The sequence below is a fragment of the Anas platyrhynchos genome, chromosome 4, assembly GCF_047663525.1.
Source record: "Anas platyrhynchos isolate ZD024472 breed Pekin duck chromosome 4, IASCAAS_PekinDuck_T2T, whole genome shotgun sequence".
Lineage (NCBI taxonomy): Eukaryota > Metazoa > Chordata > Aves > Anseriformes > Anatidae > Anas > Anas platyrhynchos.
The window spans coordinates 40,237,262-40,256,926 of NC_092590.1; the positions used below are offsets into that span (position 1 = coordinate 40,237,262).

At 44.9% G+C, this 19,665-nt stretch overlaps 1 protein-coding gene across 5 annotated transcripts in view; it reads left to right on the top strand.

Annotated features, from left to right (window-relative positions):
- ELF2 (E74 like ETS transcription factor 2) overlaps positions 1–18,759 on the top strand; it is a 32,156-nt gene extending 13,397 nt beyond the window's left edge. For 4 of the 5 annotated variants that reach the window (XM_027456745.3, XM_027456744.3, XM_027456748.3 and 1 more), the window contains 6 exons: positions 7,873–7,986; positions 8,971–9,144; positions 11,297–11,383; positions 15,739–15,931; positions 16,321–16,674; positions 17,058–18,759. In XM_027456745.3, coding sequence (XP_027312546.3) covers positions 7,873–7,986; positions 8,971–9,144; positions 11,297–11,383; positions 15,739–15,931; positions 16,321–16,674; positions 17,058–17,685 — 1,550 coding nt within the window. In that variant the 3' untranslated portion in view covers positions 17,686–18,759. Of the gene's footprint in view, positions 1–4,210; positions 4,369–7,872; positions 7,987–8,970; positions 9,145–11,296; positions 11,384–15,738; positions 15,932–16,320; positions 16,675–17,057 lie in introns of those variants that run through there. The other variant, XM_027456746.3, reaches the window with a different exon arrangement.
- Positions 18,760–19,665: the final 906 nt, after the last annotated feature.

Here is a 19,665-nt window from a genome sequence, read left to right on the forward strand (position 1 = left end):
AAAAAAAAAAGAGATAAAGCTTTGAGTGAAGATGGAGTACTTGCTCTTGGCCAAAAATTTGATGTCTCAAACACATTTATGGACTAAGAATGTGAGTTAATTTTACACCATTTTTACACCATGTTGCTACTACACTGGTGTGAGTTCTCACTGCCATGAAATCCATTGCATTTTTGCTAGGTAAATGCCAATGACCATGAAACAACATGATGCCCCTTCAGTTGCACGTGCTACTTGTAGCATTTAGGCTAGGGGCATGTACATCTGTTCTCAGCAACATTCTTAATTCAGAAACAAAATTTAACTGCAGCTTAAATTTTGTGTCATCCTTGCTGGTGTTTCCTTTTCTGAGAACTTAATGCAAAGAGCTGCACTATGGATGTTAATGCTTTTAGGTAACTGTAACGGACTGGTTGTTGGAAACAGTTCTTTGTAGACTTCAGGTTTCTACCTTGCTGCTTTTTAAGTGCTCCATTTGTGCTGAAAGAACACTGAGACTAAGTATTCGGTTATAAAAACTATTTTAACATACACTTTTCAGTTAAGATATATACAATTATATATATTGTGGCTGATGAGGCTAACTGAACGTCTTCCTAGAACGGGGTGTTGAATTAGACCTTAGATGTACAGATTTGCACTCCCCTCTAAACTCCCAACTCTGGTTCCAACTGGGAGTAAGAAATTGTCAGACGTTACTACGAAGAGTCATTATACTGATGTAAGTTGAACCGTTCTGCAGTTTGTATCTTGTAGTTAGAATGCACTGACATGCCAAAACCATCTTGGTGTGAGTGCACAAGTTAGTGGTCTTTATTGATCAAAAATATGATGACAAACTTGAAAGTAATCATTTTTAAAGGTGAACTGCATATTAAAAGGGAGAAGGCAGTTAATAAATTCTAGGATCTCAGTAAAGCCGTGTGTATTTACAGGGGCTGAAGTTCCTGCTCAAAGATTCTGTGGATTTACAGAGTAGACGTTTGTTAGTACCAGAGAAGTCGTCTTAGGAATTGTAAATGCTAGGTCTTGAACAGAGTTGTTGTTCAATGGTGGTTTAGCTCATACGCCAGTCTGTTACCAGTCTCAAATGCTATCAATTTTGCAAACTCAGGTAATGTGCTATGGAAATGCCTGATTTGTGATGGTCTGCTAGACTTCCCTGAAGTTAAAGAGTTTAATTATAAGGCAAGGAATTCCATATTTCAGTATTTTTGGGGACAGACAAGTCTTTCTTGTTCTGCACTCACAAGTGATTGTGCTGGAATTTAGACACTTGTTATTTTGAACAACTCCTTTCTGTTTGCCAGCGGTACCGGGCATTCGGTATTTGCTGTCCTCAACCGCAGGCTACTTCTGTAGTTGCTAGAGGTGAATTTCTTCAGGATTCTGGGCAAAACTGACTTTTCTGTAACTGTCTGGAAATTGAAGGCGGCCCCTCTGCACTTGAGTCGAGACACTCCTGGAATTGTCAAGTTACCTGAAGCTTTTTAGTTTGGTTGGCATTTGGGTATGGTTCATCTGTCATTCTTTCAATTTCTCATGGTTTTGCTTGTAAGCATTCATGTGGGCTGCAGATATCACCCAGTGACAGATTGCTGTCTACCCTTGGCTGTTTAATCAAATGAAGTCAAACCAATTACCTCTCTGAGAATTAATAACTGCTTTATGATAATTGCCTTTTCCGAGCATAGCATTATCATGCTAGAATACAACCGGAATCTTCTGTGGCTAAAAATAGTTAAATAAACATTTTTCTTTCTGGTTCAGTGCTTGCCATCAGTGATGGGCAGTGAAGGAAAAAGGTGTTGTTAGAAGGCTGTAATTTTAGTATTTGAAGTTACAGAGCTTGTGAAGTAGCTTCCTGAGGGAAGCTAGACTCCTTTGCCAGAGACGTCTTCCACATGTTTGTCAGAACTGTGATAGAAGAGGAAATTTTGCCTAGGAAACTGGGGAAGAGGAGACTTGTAATTCCTCTATAGTCCCTGAAGGTGACTCTTCAGGGAAGTGCTGGAGAGATGATTCCACTCCCATCAACTTCTGCAAATCTGCTGAAACTTTCCCTTTTTTTTTTTTTTTGTATTTTGATTTTTTATATCAGCTGTCTTGCATGCAATCAGTCTCATTCATTTTATTCTCTTCGATTGTCTTTCACTTTTTCAGAATAATCCATATGAAGTTTAACTAGTGTGGTTTGCAAAGCCAAAGTGAAACGTAGTTCTTTTCATGTGAGCAGTTGCCCGTATCCCTTGGAGTTGATGGGTATTTTACTCCTGCATCCCTACACGTCAGGGGATATAATTCATTCGGACAGTATTCCTGTTGCCCAAGTCACCTATTTGCCAAAGACTCTGAAGTGAATAGGGATGGAGCTGTGTGTTTGCTGCAAACGCACTTGCTCGTTATCATCCTGAAGTTACTTATGACTTCCTACATCCACGTGTGTAACTTCCATTATTCTAACACTAAAAGCCAATAATAATAAAAAGGTAACAAATATATTCCTGCCTGACAAAGGATGATGCTGTTTCTATACATTTTTTCTACTTGACAACCGAGGAACATCAGTTAATTTGCGATTTCATTCGGTTGTATTACACTGTGGTAAATATTTCCTGCCACTTTGGGCCTCCCACCGCTCCTCCAGTGTGGCCTTTGTAGCCCTCTTTATTAGCCTTCTGCCTAGAAAGAAGGCTTTAAAAGAGAGCTTAAAAAATTAAGTGCACGTTTACTTTTTTCCCTATTGACTGTGTTTTTTCTCTGAACTGGTAAGATTTAATAGCATGACAAATCAATTGGTGTTTAACATAAAATGCTGTAAACCATACAGCTTAAACCTGAGGAGCTGCAGAACTTTCAGGGAAAATCACATTCTTCCTTGAAGTCAGTGTTATGCTTGAATGCTTTACTTTGCCATTACTTGTATAAAAGTAAGTTCAGGGTAAAATTATCGTTTTGTAGATTTATTGTAGTGGTCTACATTACAGTCTCGAAAGTGTGTAGGCCTGTGTTTTTTCAGCTGATAGGAATCCCTTGGGCATCCATCTCTCTGTGGGATCAGACTGAAGAACTCGAATGATGTGTGCAGCTGTTCTCGGCCATTCCACGTGAATTGGCAAACACCACGCTGAGACTGCTGTGGTAAATAAATGCTGCTTGGAAAACTGGTATTAAGCCAAAAGCTTGATACTTTGTACTCTTTTTCAAATTATTATTCTAATTCTTTTCAGATGTATGGTGTTGGTCAAAAATCACATGCGTGGGCTCCTTGGAAGTGCTTATTTGAAAAGTTTTTATTTTTTTTTTATTTTTTTATTTTTTTCATGTTTTGTTTTTTATGCCTTAGGCACAATCTCATTCTACTTGTAGGGGGTAGAGGGAGCAGCTGGGATACCTGCCAGACACTTCAGTTTGTGGCTGGAAGTTGCAACCAGCGATGTCCTTGCTGAATTCCGTGCGGATCAGTAAGGCAACACAGTGTGAATGCATCTTTGGGAGGGTACGAGGGCGTGAGCTGCTGTTGTCACAGGCCTGGGTCTTCCAAGGTGTGTGGTGGCTCGGTGCACCCTTTGGGTCCATACCTAAGCTGCCAAGCTATTTTAAGGGGTATTTCTGGTGCTGTGGCCCTAGCTGCTCGCTGAAGAGACGCGCTGTGTAAATGGTGATTTTTCACGCCGGTAGGTGCCCGGGCAGTGCCATGAGCACATGGCTCACACACCGAGCGCTGAAGCAGCCGAGCTAGCAGCGCTGCGGGAGGCTCCCACTTCACCTCGAGCAATCTTTAAGGAAGGGCCGTGAGGTTTTATCGCGCGTTTAAGCGTGTGCCCCCGCGGGGCGCCTTCCCTCGTCCTTGGGCTCGTCCCCACCGGAAAAACTTCTGCGGCGCACAGCGCGGGGTCCCCTAGCGGCGCTGCTCCGCTGCCGCCCCCCCTCCCCGCAGAGCCGCGGCTGCCAGGGGGGGAGCAGGCACCGCGTGTGCGGCACCGAGCGGGCCCGCGGGCTCCTCCAGCGGCAGGAGGGGCCCAGGGGGGCTGCCCCGGCTCGGGCTCCCCCCGCGGCGCGGCGCGGCACTTCCTGTCTGGGGCCGGCGGCGGAAGGATCGGCCCCGGCCGCCCCGCAGGAAGCGCTCCCGCTGCTGCAGCCGCCGCGGTGCCCGCCCGGCCCCGCCTGGGAGCGCCACGGCCCCGCCGCGGGGGCGCGCCCCCTCCCCGCCCCCCCCCTCCCGCCCTCCCCCTCCCGCCCTCCTCCTCTTCCGCCGGCCCCGCGCGCGCGCCCGGCGGGCAACGTGAAGGCGCGGGGGCAGCGTAAACATGGCGGCGGCCCTGCACGAGGGGCCCACCAACCAGCTCGACCTCCTCATCCGCGCCGGTAAGGGCACGGCGGGGCTGGGCACGGCAGGGCAGGGCAGGCGGGGCGGCACCGGGCGGGGGACGCGGCGGCGGCACCGTGCGGGCGGCACCTGCACACGGGGCCGCAACCAGGAAGTGCGCGGGGCGCCCGCCCGTCCCGCTGCCCCCCCCCCGGGCTGAGCCGGGCGCTGCCGCCGCACACGTGGGGGCCCCAACCTCCCCCCCCCCCCCGACTCGGCGCCCCCCCCCTCCCGCCGCGCAACGGAAGCGCCGCGCTCCGCCGGGCCCCCGGTACCGCGCGGGGGGGTTGGGGGGGGTGAGGGGGGAGTGCCGGCCGCGCGGCGCCCAATGGGGGGCGGCGGCGGGGCGGCGGGGCGGGGCGTGGCGCGGCGGCGGCCAATGGGAGCGCGGCGCAGCGGCGGCCGCCCGGGGCGCTGGCGGGGCGCGCGCGCGCTCGCGCGGGGCCGGGGGCAGCGCGGTGTAAACACGGAAGTGGCGCCGCGCAGCCACGCGCCGCACGTGGGCACGGCCCGGCCACGGGGGGGGGGCTGGGGCTGGGGCTGTTTTTCTCCCCCGTCCTTCTCACGAGAAGTGCTACCGAGCCTTGTGGCACACGTCGTTTGGTTGAGCGTGCTTTATCTGCTCCTCTTCAGGAACAGCCTCCCGGCCTTTGCTTGTCCCATCCACTCTCTGTGAACCTGTGCCCTCACTTCATCCTTGGTTCTTCTTTTCTAGCTCTATTTCTTACCTCCTGATGGAGTACCTGGACTCACTCCCATCTATTAATTAGGCACTTTCTAGAGTGGCAAAAAGGTACTTTATGTAAAGCTTGCACTGAGATGTGACACGGCGCGTTTCCAGGTGTGTTGGTGCAGTGACACTGCCTCATCACACCTAAAAACTATCAGAAAACTCCCTGAGGAGACAGATGCTTCTGAGCCCCAAACCCTGGGCTGGCTAAAGGAGAAGCTGGCAAGCTCAGAAGACTTCAGACATGATGGTGGTGCTTATTTTATTGGGTGTTTTCAGAGATGTCTTTTGGTGGTGTTACTTTGTTAACTGCCATGACAGGCAGGCAGTGTGTGCTCTGTTCAGCCACAGGCAGCAGCGTTGCTATTTTTTGCTTGGTATTTGTTAGATGGCAATTTCCACATAGACCTGGGTAACTTCTGTTGAGAAAACATCTGTGAAGTTTGTAATTTCCAATGTTTTCCATTTTCTGACAGCCAGGTAGTGCTCTTTCTATTGGAAATGGGATGGCTACTGAGGGCAAAGGTGGGCTGGCTCCTTTGCTCCCTGGCTTTCTCGCTGTGCAATTGCAGCCTTGGTCCCTGGTGTTGGGGGACTTGCATCTCCTTTCCTCATGGTCTAGCCCCTAATCAGGTTGACATAATACTGGAAAAGTACAAAGAGGAATTTAAGCCACCTTTATCACCTTGTTCCTGCTCTGTGCCAAGCACCTCGTGGTGCAGCTCACAGACGTTACCTGCAGGAAATACCTTGCAGCTTTGGGTTAAAGCAGAAAAACCTGGGATGCTTGTAAGCAGTTAGGAGTGGATGACCTGGGGAAGCCGATTCAGCACTCTGCCTTGCTGCTGAGACGTGGCAGCTGTGTGAAACCCGGCGGGTTCAGCACCCGGAGCCTGCACCCAGGCTGCCCCTTACCCCCGCGGTAACCAGCAGGAACGGAAATTGAAATTCTTGCTGGGGGAGAGGGTAGTGGAAAAGCTTTGTCAACCTGCTTTCAATCATTTTTTCCATGCTGCAGATTAATGATAGGCTAAATGCTGACTGGGAATTCCTGGTTTTGGTGTTGGGGTGGCATTGATACAGGTGTAACTGCTGGGCTCTGAAGGCCAGGGCAAAGCGTTGTCCGGCAGGTGAGGGGGAACCAAGTCACCCGTTTGTGTGACACCCCACGACCTCAGAAAGAAACCTGCAGGCCGAGGGCTTCCTGCAGGTGCTCAGCGCCTGGCCTGGGACACCCCTCAGCTGTATCCTGGGAGAGAGACACTGAGAGCACCCAGGGCCTGCAGGGAAAGGGCTCAGGAGCAGGCTGCCCTGCCGGTGGATCAGTGTGGGTAATACCGACCCTTTCTGTTGGCAGGATTTGCCGTGCCCTCAGGGTAGGCTTTTGTTGTTGGAGCTCAGCCTTATCAGGTGCCTGCTGTTCCAAAAGATAAAGCCCCCTAAATAGCTTGGGGACAGGGCTGTGGCAGAAGCCTCGGTGGGCAGCTGGGATGGTTCAGACCTTTGCTTCACCTGGGATTTTGCATTTAGGTCTCCTCCAGGTTTTGGTCCTGTTATGTGTGTGCTCTGCTGGCTCGTGGGTTTTCCACTTTTGCTTTTAAAGTGGGATGTGCTGGGTCTTTTCCTCACATGTGCCTGCACAAATCTCTGTGTGTCTCTAGTGCTTTCTGAAGGCAGAAGCCATGCCAGGAGCGTGGCCCTGCTTCCCCTGAACAGCCGCCAGTTGTTCCTCGGACACTTTTGGTAACAGGATAGGAGTCCCGGAGCTGTCGTGCAGAGCCAGTGCCGAATCCCCTTTCCCTCTCCGAGCCGGAGATAGGTGACCCTGCTCGGGCTAAAGATAGAGCAGCCCGGCAGCAGCAGGCAGATTGCCTTACAAGGCTTGGTAACGCAGCGGGGCAGCAGTGGGACGCATACCTTGGGCTGCAGCACCCCGTGCCAGGTGCCTTCGGGGTCCTGCTTCCCCACGTCACCCCGAGGTGAAGAGCTGGCCTGACAGGGATCAGACCCCCTGCGAAGCCTCTTCGTTTTCCTTGTGCCCAGCTCCAGCCATCTGCGCCGCATGAGTTTCAATGGGCTCTCTCCAAGTTGCTTCAAATTAGCTTTGATTGATTGCTTAGCTCTCAGAAACTTTCTGAACTTGAAAAAAGAGACTTCTACCCTTTTCCCCTATTGCTTAAATAAAACACACTCATAGTCTTTGAATGTTTTGTTGTTGTTTTTTTTTTTTTTTTAACCCTGCTAAGCCCAACTCACAGATATTCTTAACAGCAGGACCCCAAACTGATATAACTGTTTTGCAAGCTCATTGTGTATTTATATGTATGTTTTTTGTTCAGATAGACTGAAAATCGGGAGAGAGGTGGCCTTTATATTGTAATGAGCTAGTAGCTGGAGATGGGATTCCTTTCTTCCTCTGCTGTGTCAGTGTGCAACCATCTTTATTGCAATCTGGTGTATTCTGGTTAAATCAGAGGTAGAAAGCAAATCCCCAAAGTTTGCTGCTGCAAGCTCCTGAACTCCCGATAGAAACGGGGAGTTGGCTGTGAACCAGAAATCTCAGCTAAGAAGTGCCAGTGGTGGTTCTTGTCGGTTACTTGTCTCGTGTCTTCCCTGAACATTTCTGTCTGCAGCAAGGTGCAAAGACACCTGGCAATTTGGGGAATCTACGTGGTTAAGATTGAATAGTGCTATTGTACAGCGATACCTGTAGGCTGCTGTGAGTACTCTGGTCTCATTACACTTTTTTTTTTTTTTTTTTTCCTTTTTACAGTGGAAGCATCAGTTCATGGAAGCAATGTACACTGCACAGATAAGACAATTGAAGCCGCAGAGGCCTTGCTTCATATGGAGTCTCCTACCTGCCTGAGAGATGCCAGGAGTCCTGGTATGTCAGCCACAGGTCCTGCTCAGGGAGGGGTTTATTTTTCCCACCTGTTAGTAAAACAACCAAGTTGGGAAACCGGCTTCTGTAGAGACCTGTGTACTGTTTAAAACATTTTCTTGCTCATTTCAGTCCTGGTGATTTGAGTTTTTCCACAATTTCTCCATCCTGTAACAAGCATACTTCCAGGTGGTACCATTCACCTGAGATAAGTTGTTGGGTATAGATACTTGAATAGTAACACGCTTAAAATGAACTTTTCCATCTGAACATCAGGAAATGCTTCTCTGATGTGTGGGTGATGGAGCAGTGGCACAGGCTGCCTAGAGAGGTTGTGGAGCCTCTCTCCTTGGAGATCTTCAAAAGCTGCCTGGGCACTTGGCTCTGGGTGTCCCTGCTTGAGCTGAGGGTTGGACCAGGCAGCCTCAGAGGTCCCTTCCGATCTCAGCCATTCTGTGGCTCTGTGGCCATATTTTATGTGGCTAAAATAGGGTTAATTTAAGGGAAGCCTATTTTCATCTGTTCCTCTATTTTAGAAAGACTGAATAAAGTATGTTTCAAAGCGTTACCAGTTTAAAAAAAAAAAATGATTCCTTTAGCTTGATGTTCCTTCCAAAGTTGTTTAATATGTGTTGGATGAAATAATGGTTAAACTGAAACCACAAAGCTACAGAATAGGAAATGGAGGTTGGGATGCAGTCCAGTCCTTAGTTCACTAAGGGTGAGAGATTGAGTTCTAATTTGTTTTGTTTAAAGCTGAGTTTAGTTCTAAACGCTATTTCTCTGATAATACTTTGCCTATGCCTAACGGTACTCACAGGTGTGCATGTTTTGGGGATTGATTTTCTACATGATAGTTTGTTGGAATAGAATCTTGCTATACTATTCTACATCTTGCAATACTATTCTACATTTACAGATACATTAAAATAATTGGGTAGAAACTTCATCGGATGCTCTTTTTTTTTTTTTTGTCTGTCTTCACAGTGGAAGTTTTTGTCCCTCCTTGTGTGTCAACCCCAGAATTTATCCACGCAGCCATGAGGCCGGATGTAATCACAGAAACTGTGGTGGAGGTATCAACGGAGGAGTCTGAACCAATGGATGCATCTCCTGTTCCAACTTCCCCTGATATCCATGAACCGATGAAAAAGAAAAAAGGTGTGTATGGCTCTTCTGAGCAGCAGTCGCAAAATTTATTTCCTACGTGCACAGCCTCAGTTGATGCAGTTGATAGGGGTGTAGGTAGGTTAGATTATCTGATTTCTCTGATCAAAAGACGTTTAGATGGAGAGCTTAGGGATATGGTTTAGTGGGGACTGTTAGCGTTAGGTCAGAGGTTGGACTCGATGATCTTGAGGTCTCTTCCGACCTAGAAATTCTGTGATTCTGTGATTCTGTGATTTATTCAGATTGATTGAAGTCTGCAATGTGAATTCCTAGAGAATAAGGCTGTGAGAGCAACAAGAAGTAGCAAGAAAATATGTTTCACCAAGCCATTCAGGAAGAGAATGTCTTTTCCTGTTTAACTGCTCACTGTTTTTTGAGGCTTACAGAGTGAAGGAAGGGTGAAGAAGGATTAAAAGTGGACTTGAGTGGGTAAATGTTGTTTCTCTGAAATATGAATATATTTGGAGAGCGGGTGGTCTCGGTGATCTTCCAATGAAATAGCAGGGAAAAAAACATAAATTAGTTTACAAAGTCAGTACAAGATCTTCCTGGCAAGATAAATTCCTTATTAATCTGATTGGTATGGCTTGGAGAAGACACTGATCAGAACAGTAGATGAGGTCTGAGCATTCAGCTGCCAAATGGGGTTGCTCTGAAGGGTTGGCACCTGATAAGGTTTCTCTCTGGACTAGCAGTTTTCTTACAGGTACCAGTATAATTCACTTAGCCACAGGAATGCTTTTTTTTTTTTTATTAGGGCTTCCAGACACAGACATGCTAAGATTTGCTTCTAGTTCAGGAAAAAAAAAAAAAGCCGTGTCATGATAAAGTGGTATAAACCTGAGATCTGCAAGTCTGAGATCTGGTGAAAACACATGCGCGTAGCAGACAACAGTAAATGACATAAGCAAGAAAATGATTACTGCTTTTTTGTAGCTGTACATTGGATTTAAACCACTCGTTTATTTTCCATTGTCTGTTTGAATGGTCATTACTGAGCAGATGAAGTTACAGGGCTCTGCTCAGAAAGTTCAGAAACTTTCTGAACAGCATTTCGTAAGTATCTCTTCCTATTAAGTGGTCTAAATCCCAGCTGTTACATGTGTAAGGTCATTCAGCCGTAGTTACAGAGCTATAACTTCTGTCTTCATAATTAATTCCTGTTGAAGTCAGTGTTTAGAGCGGAATATTGTTGATCAGCAAAAGTTAATGCTCGTGTGCCCGAGGGAGGAGAGTTAATCACTGCTGCTTCCCTTGAACTGAAGGCAGAAGCTTGCACTGTTTACAGTCTGCTGCCCTGAGGTAGGATCCTCTTCCCTGCATGGGCCTGTTTACCTCGAGTGAAAAGGTCACCGGAGTTTAAAAAGATGAAGAAGCTGCAGGCCTCACTGGGAGAGGATTTCCCTGGCACAGGGAACGCAGGCAGCTCTAAGCCTGCCGCCTGCTGAGGAGTCCCCTGCTAAGCCGCCTCGGAGCGGTGTGCGGAGGGCAGGAGGCAGCGTGTGGGAGCCCTGCCAGCCTGCTGAGTGCTGGGGCAGCCTCACACAAATGCAGGTAAGCCTCCAGAGCTGCCTCCAGCACTGCCCAGAGCTCCTGGCACCAGGGAGGCTGCCGTGGGGGCTGTCGCTGCCTTAATGCTCTGCTGGATGCGAATCCTGCACGGCACAACTCCCACGCCGAGCAGAAGCTCGTCTGTAGCTTTTAACGGAGAGATGCAAAGTGGAAGGAAGTGCTTCTGGTTTCAGCTGTACAAATTTCTTAGGAAAAAAGACGCTCTGGTCAGCACACGCACTAGAGCCTCAGAAACAAAGCAGAAGGAAGGAGGAATAATAGGTTTCAGAGTAAAGCAGACGCTGGACTAAAAACATGCAATACACTGAAGATTTACTTCATATGTTTGGTGCGTACCTCATCTGCCATTACAGCAGCTGAAATTGAGTTAAAGCTGCCTATGAAATAAGCAAGCAAACACTGTATTAAATTGGATGTGCAGTACTAGCAATCTAAGAATGTAAATTTGTACATACCTGTAGCAAGGAAATAGCATAAAAAATGCACAAACTGCTTTTTTAGCAGAGTCAAACTACAAAATAGTTTTATTCTGCATATGATCAATCTTTTTTTTTCTGTGTCTTGTGTGCAGCTGGCCGTAAACCGAAGACCCAACAGTCGGCTATTTCAGATGGCTCTCCAGATCTAGGTATCAAGAAGAAGCCTAGAGAAGGCAAAGGTATAGTTTTCCATTTATTAAGTCTTTAAAATCATGAAGTTTATAAGTATTGAATGTCACAGGGAAAGCAGAGATCTTGAAAAGTTCGCTGACTGAGTTTGCGCTGACTTCGTTAGAGTTTTAACTTCATTTGATGTCTCTGAAGCTGTTTGTACAAGATGTAGCACAAGGCTGTGCGCAACTGTTTCCTAAAAGCCCTTAGTACACTGTGCAGTTAATAGGCTTTGTGAATTTTCATTTGCTTTGCGTTTATTGCCTCGTGCTGTCTTTGTGGTTTGCGTTGCCTTGTTGCTAGGCACGTAATTTGTTAAGCTGCCACTGAAAGGCTTGTTCTCCAGCAGAAGCAGCTAATGGGCCTTTGTAATGCTGAGGGTTGGAAATGTGTTCTTAATTGATTCACAAACTTCAGCTGGGAATATGTTGCTTGACTAATAGATTCGGATTGGCTTAAAGGGAAAAACAAATGATGCTATGTTTCTCTGCTGCTTGAGTGAGGGGTTTACTGCAGAAGGGACACGTGTTTTTAATGTTTTTCATGACCAGCAGTCCTTTTGTGGTGTGCAAGCCCCGGCTCTTCGCCCAGCGGTCAGACAGGCCGGTGCACCTGCTGACAGGTTACCTCTCAGTTGCAGTACGGTGCATCAGCTCTTACCCTGGCTATAGCTGTAGAAGATGGATCTAGTTCCCACTAAACGCTGCTTTGAGATTTTGCTGCAGCAAACGGATTTTGGTGGTTTTCAGAAGCAGTGTGCTAGCTGAAGGACTGCGCAGCTGTCAGTATGGGAGATATATAGATGGATATAGATAGAGATTTCTTTGAGAGCACGATCTCTGCTGTTCACATAATTCCTTATCTGTGTACAGCTTCTGAGTTGTCATGCCTGTGAGCAGGCTAAGGAAGAACGGACGCTAGCTCATGAAAACCAGTACAGAAAGTAGTTCAACTTCCCTGCATTGCCCACTGTTGTCGGCTTTGGTCTTGGCTGTAGCAGCGGACCTGGATGAAGGGCACAGATCCTTACCTTTGTTGTGCCTAAAAGTACATACTTCGATTTTTATTTTAATATATATATATTTTAATATTCTTAAAGCTTTCTTTGTAATTCTGATTTTGCTATTAGAACTTTCTATTATTTGAGGAGTACTTGTGAACTGCTTGGTTCCTAGTTTGCTGCACAAATTACTTTGAGAAAGGAGGCCTGTGTTTCTGTCCAGTTCAGTCTTTGTCTCTACCAGTGATTTCTTTCTCTAGCTGTTCTGTTTCATGAAGTGGGAGATGTGACTATGTTTTGATAAATTTCTGTGGACCATTGTAATATATGTTGTTCTTATTCCATTCTCATTTTACTCTAGAGCTGGCATAAAATACATTTGCTTTCTTAATGTAGGATAACTTGATGTCCTGCAAAATAATTTACTTTTTTTTTTTTACTATTTATTTCAAAAAAATGACTTGCAAATGTAGGCTATTTTACATGTAGCATGTTTTAGGAAAGCCAGGAATTATTCCTAGCGCTGATTACTGTCAACAGAGTTAAGTTGAGGAGGAGGAGGACAGCTGGTTGTGCACAGTTGGAAAGGGGATCTCTCGTTGTCTGTAGGCACACGTTCCTGCATGCGTTCCTGATGCTCTCTGGTGCAAAGTGAAGCAGCTGTAAATATGATTTAATTGCCCCCTTCACTTTATTATACAGGAGGAACTGAAGACTATTTATTCAGTGGCATAAAAGTACTATTATTAGTCCTCACTTACAGGATTGGCAGTTTAGGTCTAATTTCTCTTTTCTTACTTTGTTTTTTCCTTTGCTTAAATACTCTTTAAGTGTAGTAGCTAGCATAAAGCTGCAGGAGATTTTTCCTTCCGTTGGAGGAAGCAAAACGGGCCTGGAGCCTCCCCTCATAGATGCTGGTACGAATGTGACAGTTTGCTGCTGCACACGATGCCTTGTGTTAGTCGCATACTTTCTGGCTATTAATCCTTCTATTTTGAGACCACGGCTGATGTTCTTAAATAGCTGGCAGTTGTAATGATCAGCCAGCCACAAAAATGTCTTTCATTGTGCAAAATCTGCTCTATACGAAGACTCTATACCTGTTTGCTCTAAGGCAAACAGGTAACAGTCGTGTCTGGCTCAGTGCCTGCTCCTAGTATTGGTGAGCTGGGGACCTCCTAGGAGTGGAACTGAGAACTGCGTGCTCTTAACAGGAGACTTCTCTCTCCCTAGCCACGTGCAGTACACGTTCACTTCTACCAGGCTGGGCTTCCAGATGCTTAAGAGTGGCCCAGATGTAAACTTACTGAGATTATATGTTCTACAGCCATGTCTTCATGTTCCTCAGGGGTCTGTAGGCTTGGATTCCTAGTATTAGGGAAGTAATCGTTCTAGGGAAAATGGGTTTAAAAAATGGTTCAAAATTGTATTAAACGTTTCTAAAATTAGCTTTTGTGTTAAATGCATTGCAGCTACAGTTGGCAGAGCAGGATGCCTGTGGTATTGCTGGAACTTACTGGCGTAGCAGAGTGCTTCTGGGTAGTATAACTATCCCACAGCCTTCCTGTGGAAAGAAATTACTTAGGTCAGTAACAAGTACGAGGGAAAAGAAAAAAACTGTTGAGTCAGCAGCACTGTTCCAGCAGAAAAATTAGGCACTTCAGGGAATGATTTCTCTTGAAGTTCATGTTTGCTTCTAAATGCTGTAGCCCACTTTCGTTTCTGCAAAGAATCTGTTGCAGACCTCTACAGGGTTTTTTGGTGAACCCAGGAATTCTGTTTCTGAGGAGCTAAAAGGGGAAGAATAAAGGATTAATTCCAAGGAATATGCTGCAAGTTACTATGTTTTCACTAGTAAAAGTCTTCCTGGTGTGAGAGCTTACTGGTCATTTGTTATATGCAGTTTGTCAAAATTATCCTTCCTGTACCTAAAATAGAGCATTAAGTTTATCTGGGCTGTTTCCAGGATTCTGGAGTTTTCTTCTTGATTTCTTTTTCTCATATAGATCCTATTCAGATTTCTCTGAAATTGACAGCAGAAGCTGGATTTTGATAGCTCTTGACTCAGTACTTGTTGTTTATTGGAGAACTTAATGAAGTACATTTATGGTCTGTCTCTGAGGTGGTTATCCAGAAGATGGAAATTATAGTTTCTTCTCCTTTGAGGTTTTTCAAAGACAGATAATGACCTGGAGTCTGCAACAGTGGTCCTTAACCCATCTTAGTGCATATTTAGTTGTCTTCAGCACGGCATAACAAATGCTATGCTGGGCTACTAAATTTCAGGTATTAATGACCTTTTGCACACACACACAAAAATACTTTATAATGTGTTTATTTTTGGCCTGTGGCACCTGCTGGGGTTTGGAAGCATGATGGAGAGAATTGGGATTACCATTCTGAGGTGGTTGTTCTTGTAGCTCTGTCTTGGTTTTTCCTTCCTGGATTGTTTCAGCAGTCTTCTCCAAATAGGAATGTGATCTGTGGTATTTCTTTGTTTTTCCTACCCCTTTTCCTAGGTGTAACTGGTGTAGTCAGTGTCCAGACAACCCCCATATTATGTTTTATGCCATTCTGATAGTCATCATCCTGAACCCCATTTTGGGGCTTCTCCAGTGAAAATTGTACAGCCCTATAATACTTCAGAAGTCTGTTTGTTTCATCTTTTGTAGGCTGACTTCCTTCTGTACCCCCCAAATTACAGAAAGGTCCATGGCATTTCATCCATGTGAATACTTGTGGGGAGTAGTGGGATGGGCTTTGCACCTAGCAGGGCACTGGTCACTCTGCGGGGTAGATTTGGGTCAGGATGTGGGGCTGTCAGCAACAGGTGTGAGAGCTCCTTTGGTGCTGAAGTCCTGCACAAGAAAGCAGGAAGATCCTGGGCAGGAGGTTATGGCCCTATTGCAGTTTGAAATGGTTTATTATTGAAGTTTGTATGCCTTTAAAAATTTATTTATATCTTCTCGTCCGTCCTTCAGCATCGTAAAATGCACTGGTATTTCCATTCCCTGCTTAAGAAAATAGAAGAAAATTACGAGCTCTCTTCCTCTCTGCTGAGCAGCTGTAGGTTCTAATGACTTGGAGCACTCTCATGCTTTTTTTTCTCCTCAGGAACTGAGAATGTGTGCTGAATTGAAGAGGTTCCTGTGCTTATATAGCAGCTCACTTGGATTAGCTCCTTTCAGAATGTAAATATTTATGGAAGCTTTACTAAACAGACTGAATGAACTCTTGCAGGTTGCACTATTCTCTGCGTAGCATTCGCTTGCAGTTCAGGCCATTCAGAGTTACCTATATATGGAGAACTTTCTGTTGTCTTTAAAAGCGGGTTTCTCATATTCATATATTTTCTGATTATAGGTAATACAACGTACTTATGGGAGTTTCTCCTGGACCTTCTCCAGGACAAAAATACTTGTCCTCGGTACATTAAGTGGACTCAGCGAGAGAAGGGGATCTTTAAACTTGTGGACTCCAAAGCCGTCTCCAAACTATGGGGAAAACACAAAAACAAACCTGACATGAACTATGAGACTATGGGGAGAGCTTTGAGGTAAAATATTCTATATGCTTAGCTTTGCTACTATAATTTTGCCCGTAGCAATAGTGCAAATTCTGAAAAGTTTAAGATTTTTGTCCACTTGCTGACTTGTCTGTGTAAAAAGCAGCAGTCTTGCAGATCTTACTGCGTTTTGTCACCAGTTAACTTGCAATTTAAACTCTGAAGTTCATGTGTAAAAGGTCATTTTTCATTTTTTTTCTTTTTTTTTTTTTTTTTTTTTTATCTGGAGGATCTAGCTATTATGTCAGTATTGCCTGCCAGCTTCTTTCTGTACCTTCTCACGTGTTAGGTATTGCTGTGAATGTTTTCCTGTTAGCACAGAATGAGCTTTTCTTTAAAATTTGCCATGGTACTACTACTAAATTGTACTTTTCTTGCAGATACTACTATCAAAGAGGAATCTTGGCAAAAGTTGAGGGACAGAGGCTTGTTTATCAGTTTAAGGAGATGCCAAAAAACATAGTTGTCATAGATGATGACAAAAATGAATCCTGCAATGAAGATTTGTCAATGCCTACAGATGAAAAGTCATTGGAGAGAGTGTCTTTATCTGCGGAAAACCTTTTAAAAGCAGCAACGTCTGCACGTGGAGGAAAAAATTCGTCTCAGTTAACCTGTACCAGAACAGACAAAGCAGTCACCAGAGTCGTGAATATTGCCTCACCAGTGCATGATACATCATCATCTCATCCCTCAACTACCACTACTACTGTCCCAGCAACAACAGCTCCCAGGTTTGTATTGCCATGGCTTGGGCTTGTCATTTGCTAACGGCAGGGAGTCTTTTGGCTGGGAAAACTGTCTTTTAGGTTTTGTTTTTACACTATAAATGCTGGAATTGTTTTCTGATTTGCAAGCAGCAATGGAATATGGTAAATACTGTGAAAGTTGAGATCAGAGCTGACTGTCAACGTGCTTGCCCTCAGGCATATTTTAAAATGATGTAGGAGGAAGTGAAGAGAGAGATAAATGCTGCTAAATTTCCAAACATGATGGATGCACAAAAGGTTTTAAGAACCTATTAAAAACCTTCACATTCTGGATTTGTGTATCTCTGTTTTCAGCTTTACTAGTATTACCCAGTGTTATGACTTAAACATATGTCTTTATTTTGCAGGACTGTACGAGTGGCAATGCAAGTGCCTGTTGTAATGACCTCTCTGGGACAGAAAATTTCAACTGTGGCAGTACAGTCAGTAAACGCAGGGTCGCCGCTAATAACCAACACGAGTCCAACAACAGCGACAACTCCAAAGGTAGTAATCCAGACAATCCCTACTGTGATGCCAACCTCTGCTGAAAACGGAGACAAAATCACAATGCAGCCTGCCAAAATCATTACAATCCCCGCCACGCAACTCACACAGTGTCAGTTACAAACGAAAACGGGCCTGACAGGGTCGGGAAGTATTAACATCGTTGGAACCCCGCTGGCTGTGAGAGCACTAACCCCAGTGTCTATAGCTCACGGGACACCAGTAATGAGACTATCGGTGCCTGCTCAGCAGGCATCCAGCCAGACTCCTCCCAGGGTCATTAGCGCGGTTATAAAAAATCCAGAAGTTAAATCAGACACAGCGGCTATAAAACAGGAACGGGAAGTGAAAACGCTGCAGCTTGTACAAGAAGAGAAGCCGGCAGACGGAAGCAAGACTGTAACCCACGTAGTAGTAGTTAGTACGCCCTCAGCTATTGCCCTTCCTGTAGCAGTGAAAACAGAAGGAATCATGACGTGCGAGAAATGAAGAACAGGCTGTGTGGACTTCTAGACTGTTACTCGTTTGGTTATACTGACATAATTGGGGGAGGGAAGTGGACGCGATCACCAAGTTGAAAAGGAAAGTTTGGAACTGTTATATAAACACGCGTATGTTGAAGACTTACTGGAAAAAAAAAATTATATTTTCCCGTGTTTCAGTGGGAATTGAACCACATTGCTATGCTGACAGAAACTGCCTCTTCCAGTTGGGAAACGGCTGAACCTATGGAGAAGGAATGATAGAGAGACTGAAAAGGGACCAAACAGTTCACTACGTTATCAAGTTACACTAAGAGCTGGAACACTAAAAAAGAGCTGTGTGAGAGGTTTGCCTTGGTCTTTAGCTTTCAGGGGGAGAGGAAAGTCTCATTGTTAAAAATGGCAAATTCGGTGCGTTTTATATGCAAACCAGCAATCACTACTGTGTGCCCACAGTACTCAACTGGTGCTATGTGAAAAACTCTGCTACTAGGTATTGTAGAATGTGAAATATAAGAGGAGATTTAAGAGCTTCTAAAAGAAGACAGAAACCTAGAGGGATTTTTGTATCATAGCTTAAGCAGATTTAAAACGAAAGCCTTAGACTGATTTTCAGTTATCTTTCTTGAAATAAGCTAATGGCTTGTTTGTGTAAAGCTTTTTTATTAAAAACAAATTTTTAAAGAATCTTGTACCTAGCACAGTATTGTTATAGAATTACATGTAACATATTTTGTATGGTAGTTAAAGTCTGTCTAAATTTCTTAATTGTGGACAAAATGGCAGCAGGCTTTTGGCCTTTTGCTGTAATATGCCTGTGTCTCTCACTTAGCCTTGACATCTGTGCATACATTTCAGTTTCAGCTCTACTCTGTCACTTGAAAGGTCACACCCAGCATGAGCTTTTGTCAGGTAGTTCTAAACCTGTAAATTTTTTTTTAGTTAAAGAGGGAAGTACCAGTGTTCAGAATGAACTATAATAGTTTGTATATTCAACATTTGAAGTATATTCTATTTTGTTGTACTCTTGTTTCAAAGTGTATTCAAGTAGGTTTTAATGAAATATAGAAATGAAATTTAATTGTTTGGTCTGCTTTTTATTTTTAGTATTTTGGTTTCATCTCTTAACCTTCTTTTCTGCTTATTTGAAATCTTCTAGGCATTCAGCCTAAGATAGCTGACATAGCGTGGAAATTTGGAACCCCCCCAATACTCCTATACGCTGAATGGCTGAGCAGCTCTCCCACACAGTACACTGAAATATTTTTCACGGAAGTATCTGAGAAGCTTGCAGTAGTTGGTGAGGTAACTTCTGACAGGGGTCTAGTTCTCCTGTGCTTTTTTAGGTGGGTGAGCATACTCAGTGCTCTTGCGTTGTAGCTAATCACATGAGTACTTGCAGTTTCTACTTCAGTAGCTTTAGAAGTTCCTGCCCTCCAGCTGACAGGTGGTAACTTTATGTGCACTCTCAGTTGCTTTAATGCAAAGAAAACAGGGTTTGCTTAAATGACTCTGAGAATCAATAACTTCGAGAGCTCTGTGAACTACTTAATATTCCTACAGCTACACCTTAATTTCCTAAGGCTGCACTGCAAAGTCAAGGTGGAAGTGAGCAGACCCAGCTACTCGAGTGTGCTCATCTCTCTGATCTCACTGAGGCGAGTAGAAAGTAGCGGTAGGTAGAAACTGTAAGGAAAGAGAAATAGGAAGTTGCACTGCTGCTTCTTTTGATGCAGTTATCTTTGACATCTCCAACTGTAAATATTTCAGCTTCTGCACACGTAAATGATTTTAGATAATATTTTTTTCCTCTCTGAATGAAGTAATGATCTAAATAGGGTTTACATTTATAGTTGCACTTAGGCTGTGGGTATCAAGATACATCACTGCAGGGTAGGTTCGGGTGAGAACACGCAGTTCGTGAATTACTCGGTAGTTACAGCCCATGCGCAAGAGCGTTCCTTAAAATAGGTGCATGGCAGCTTGC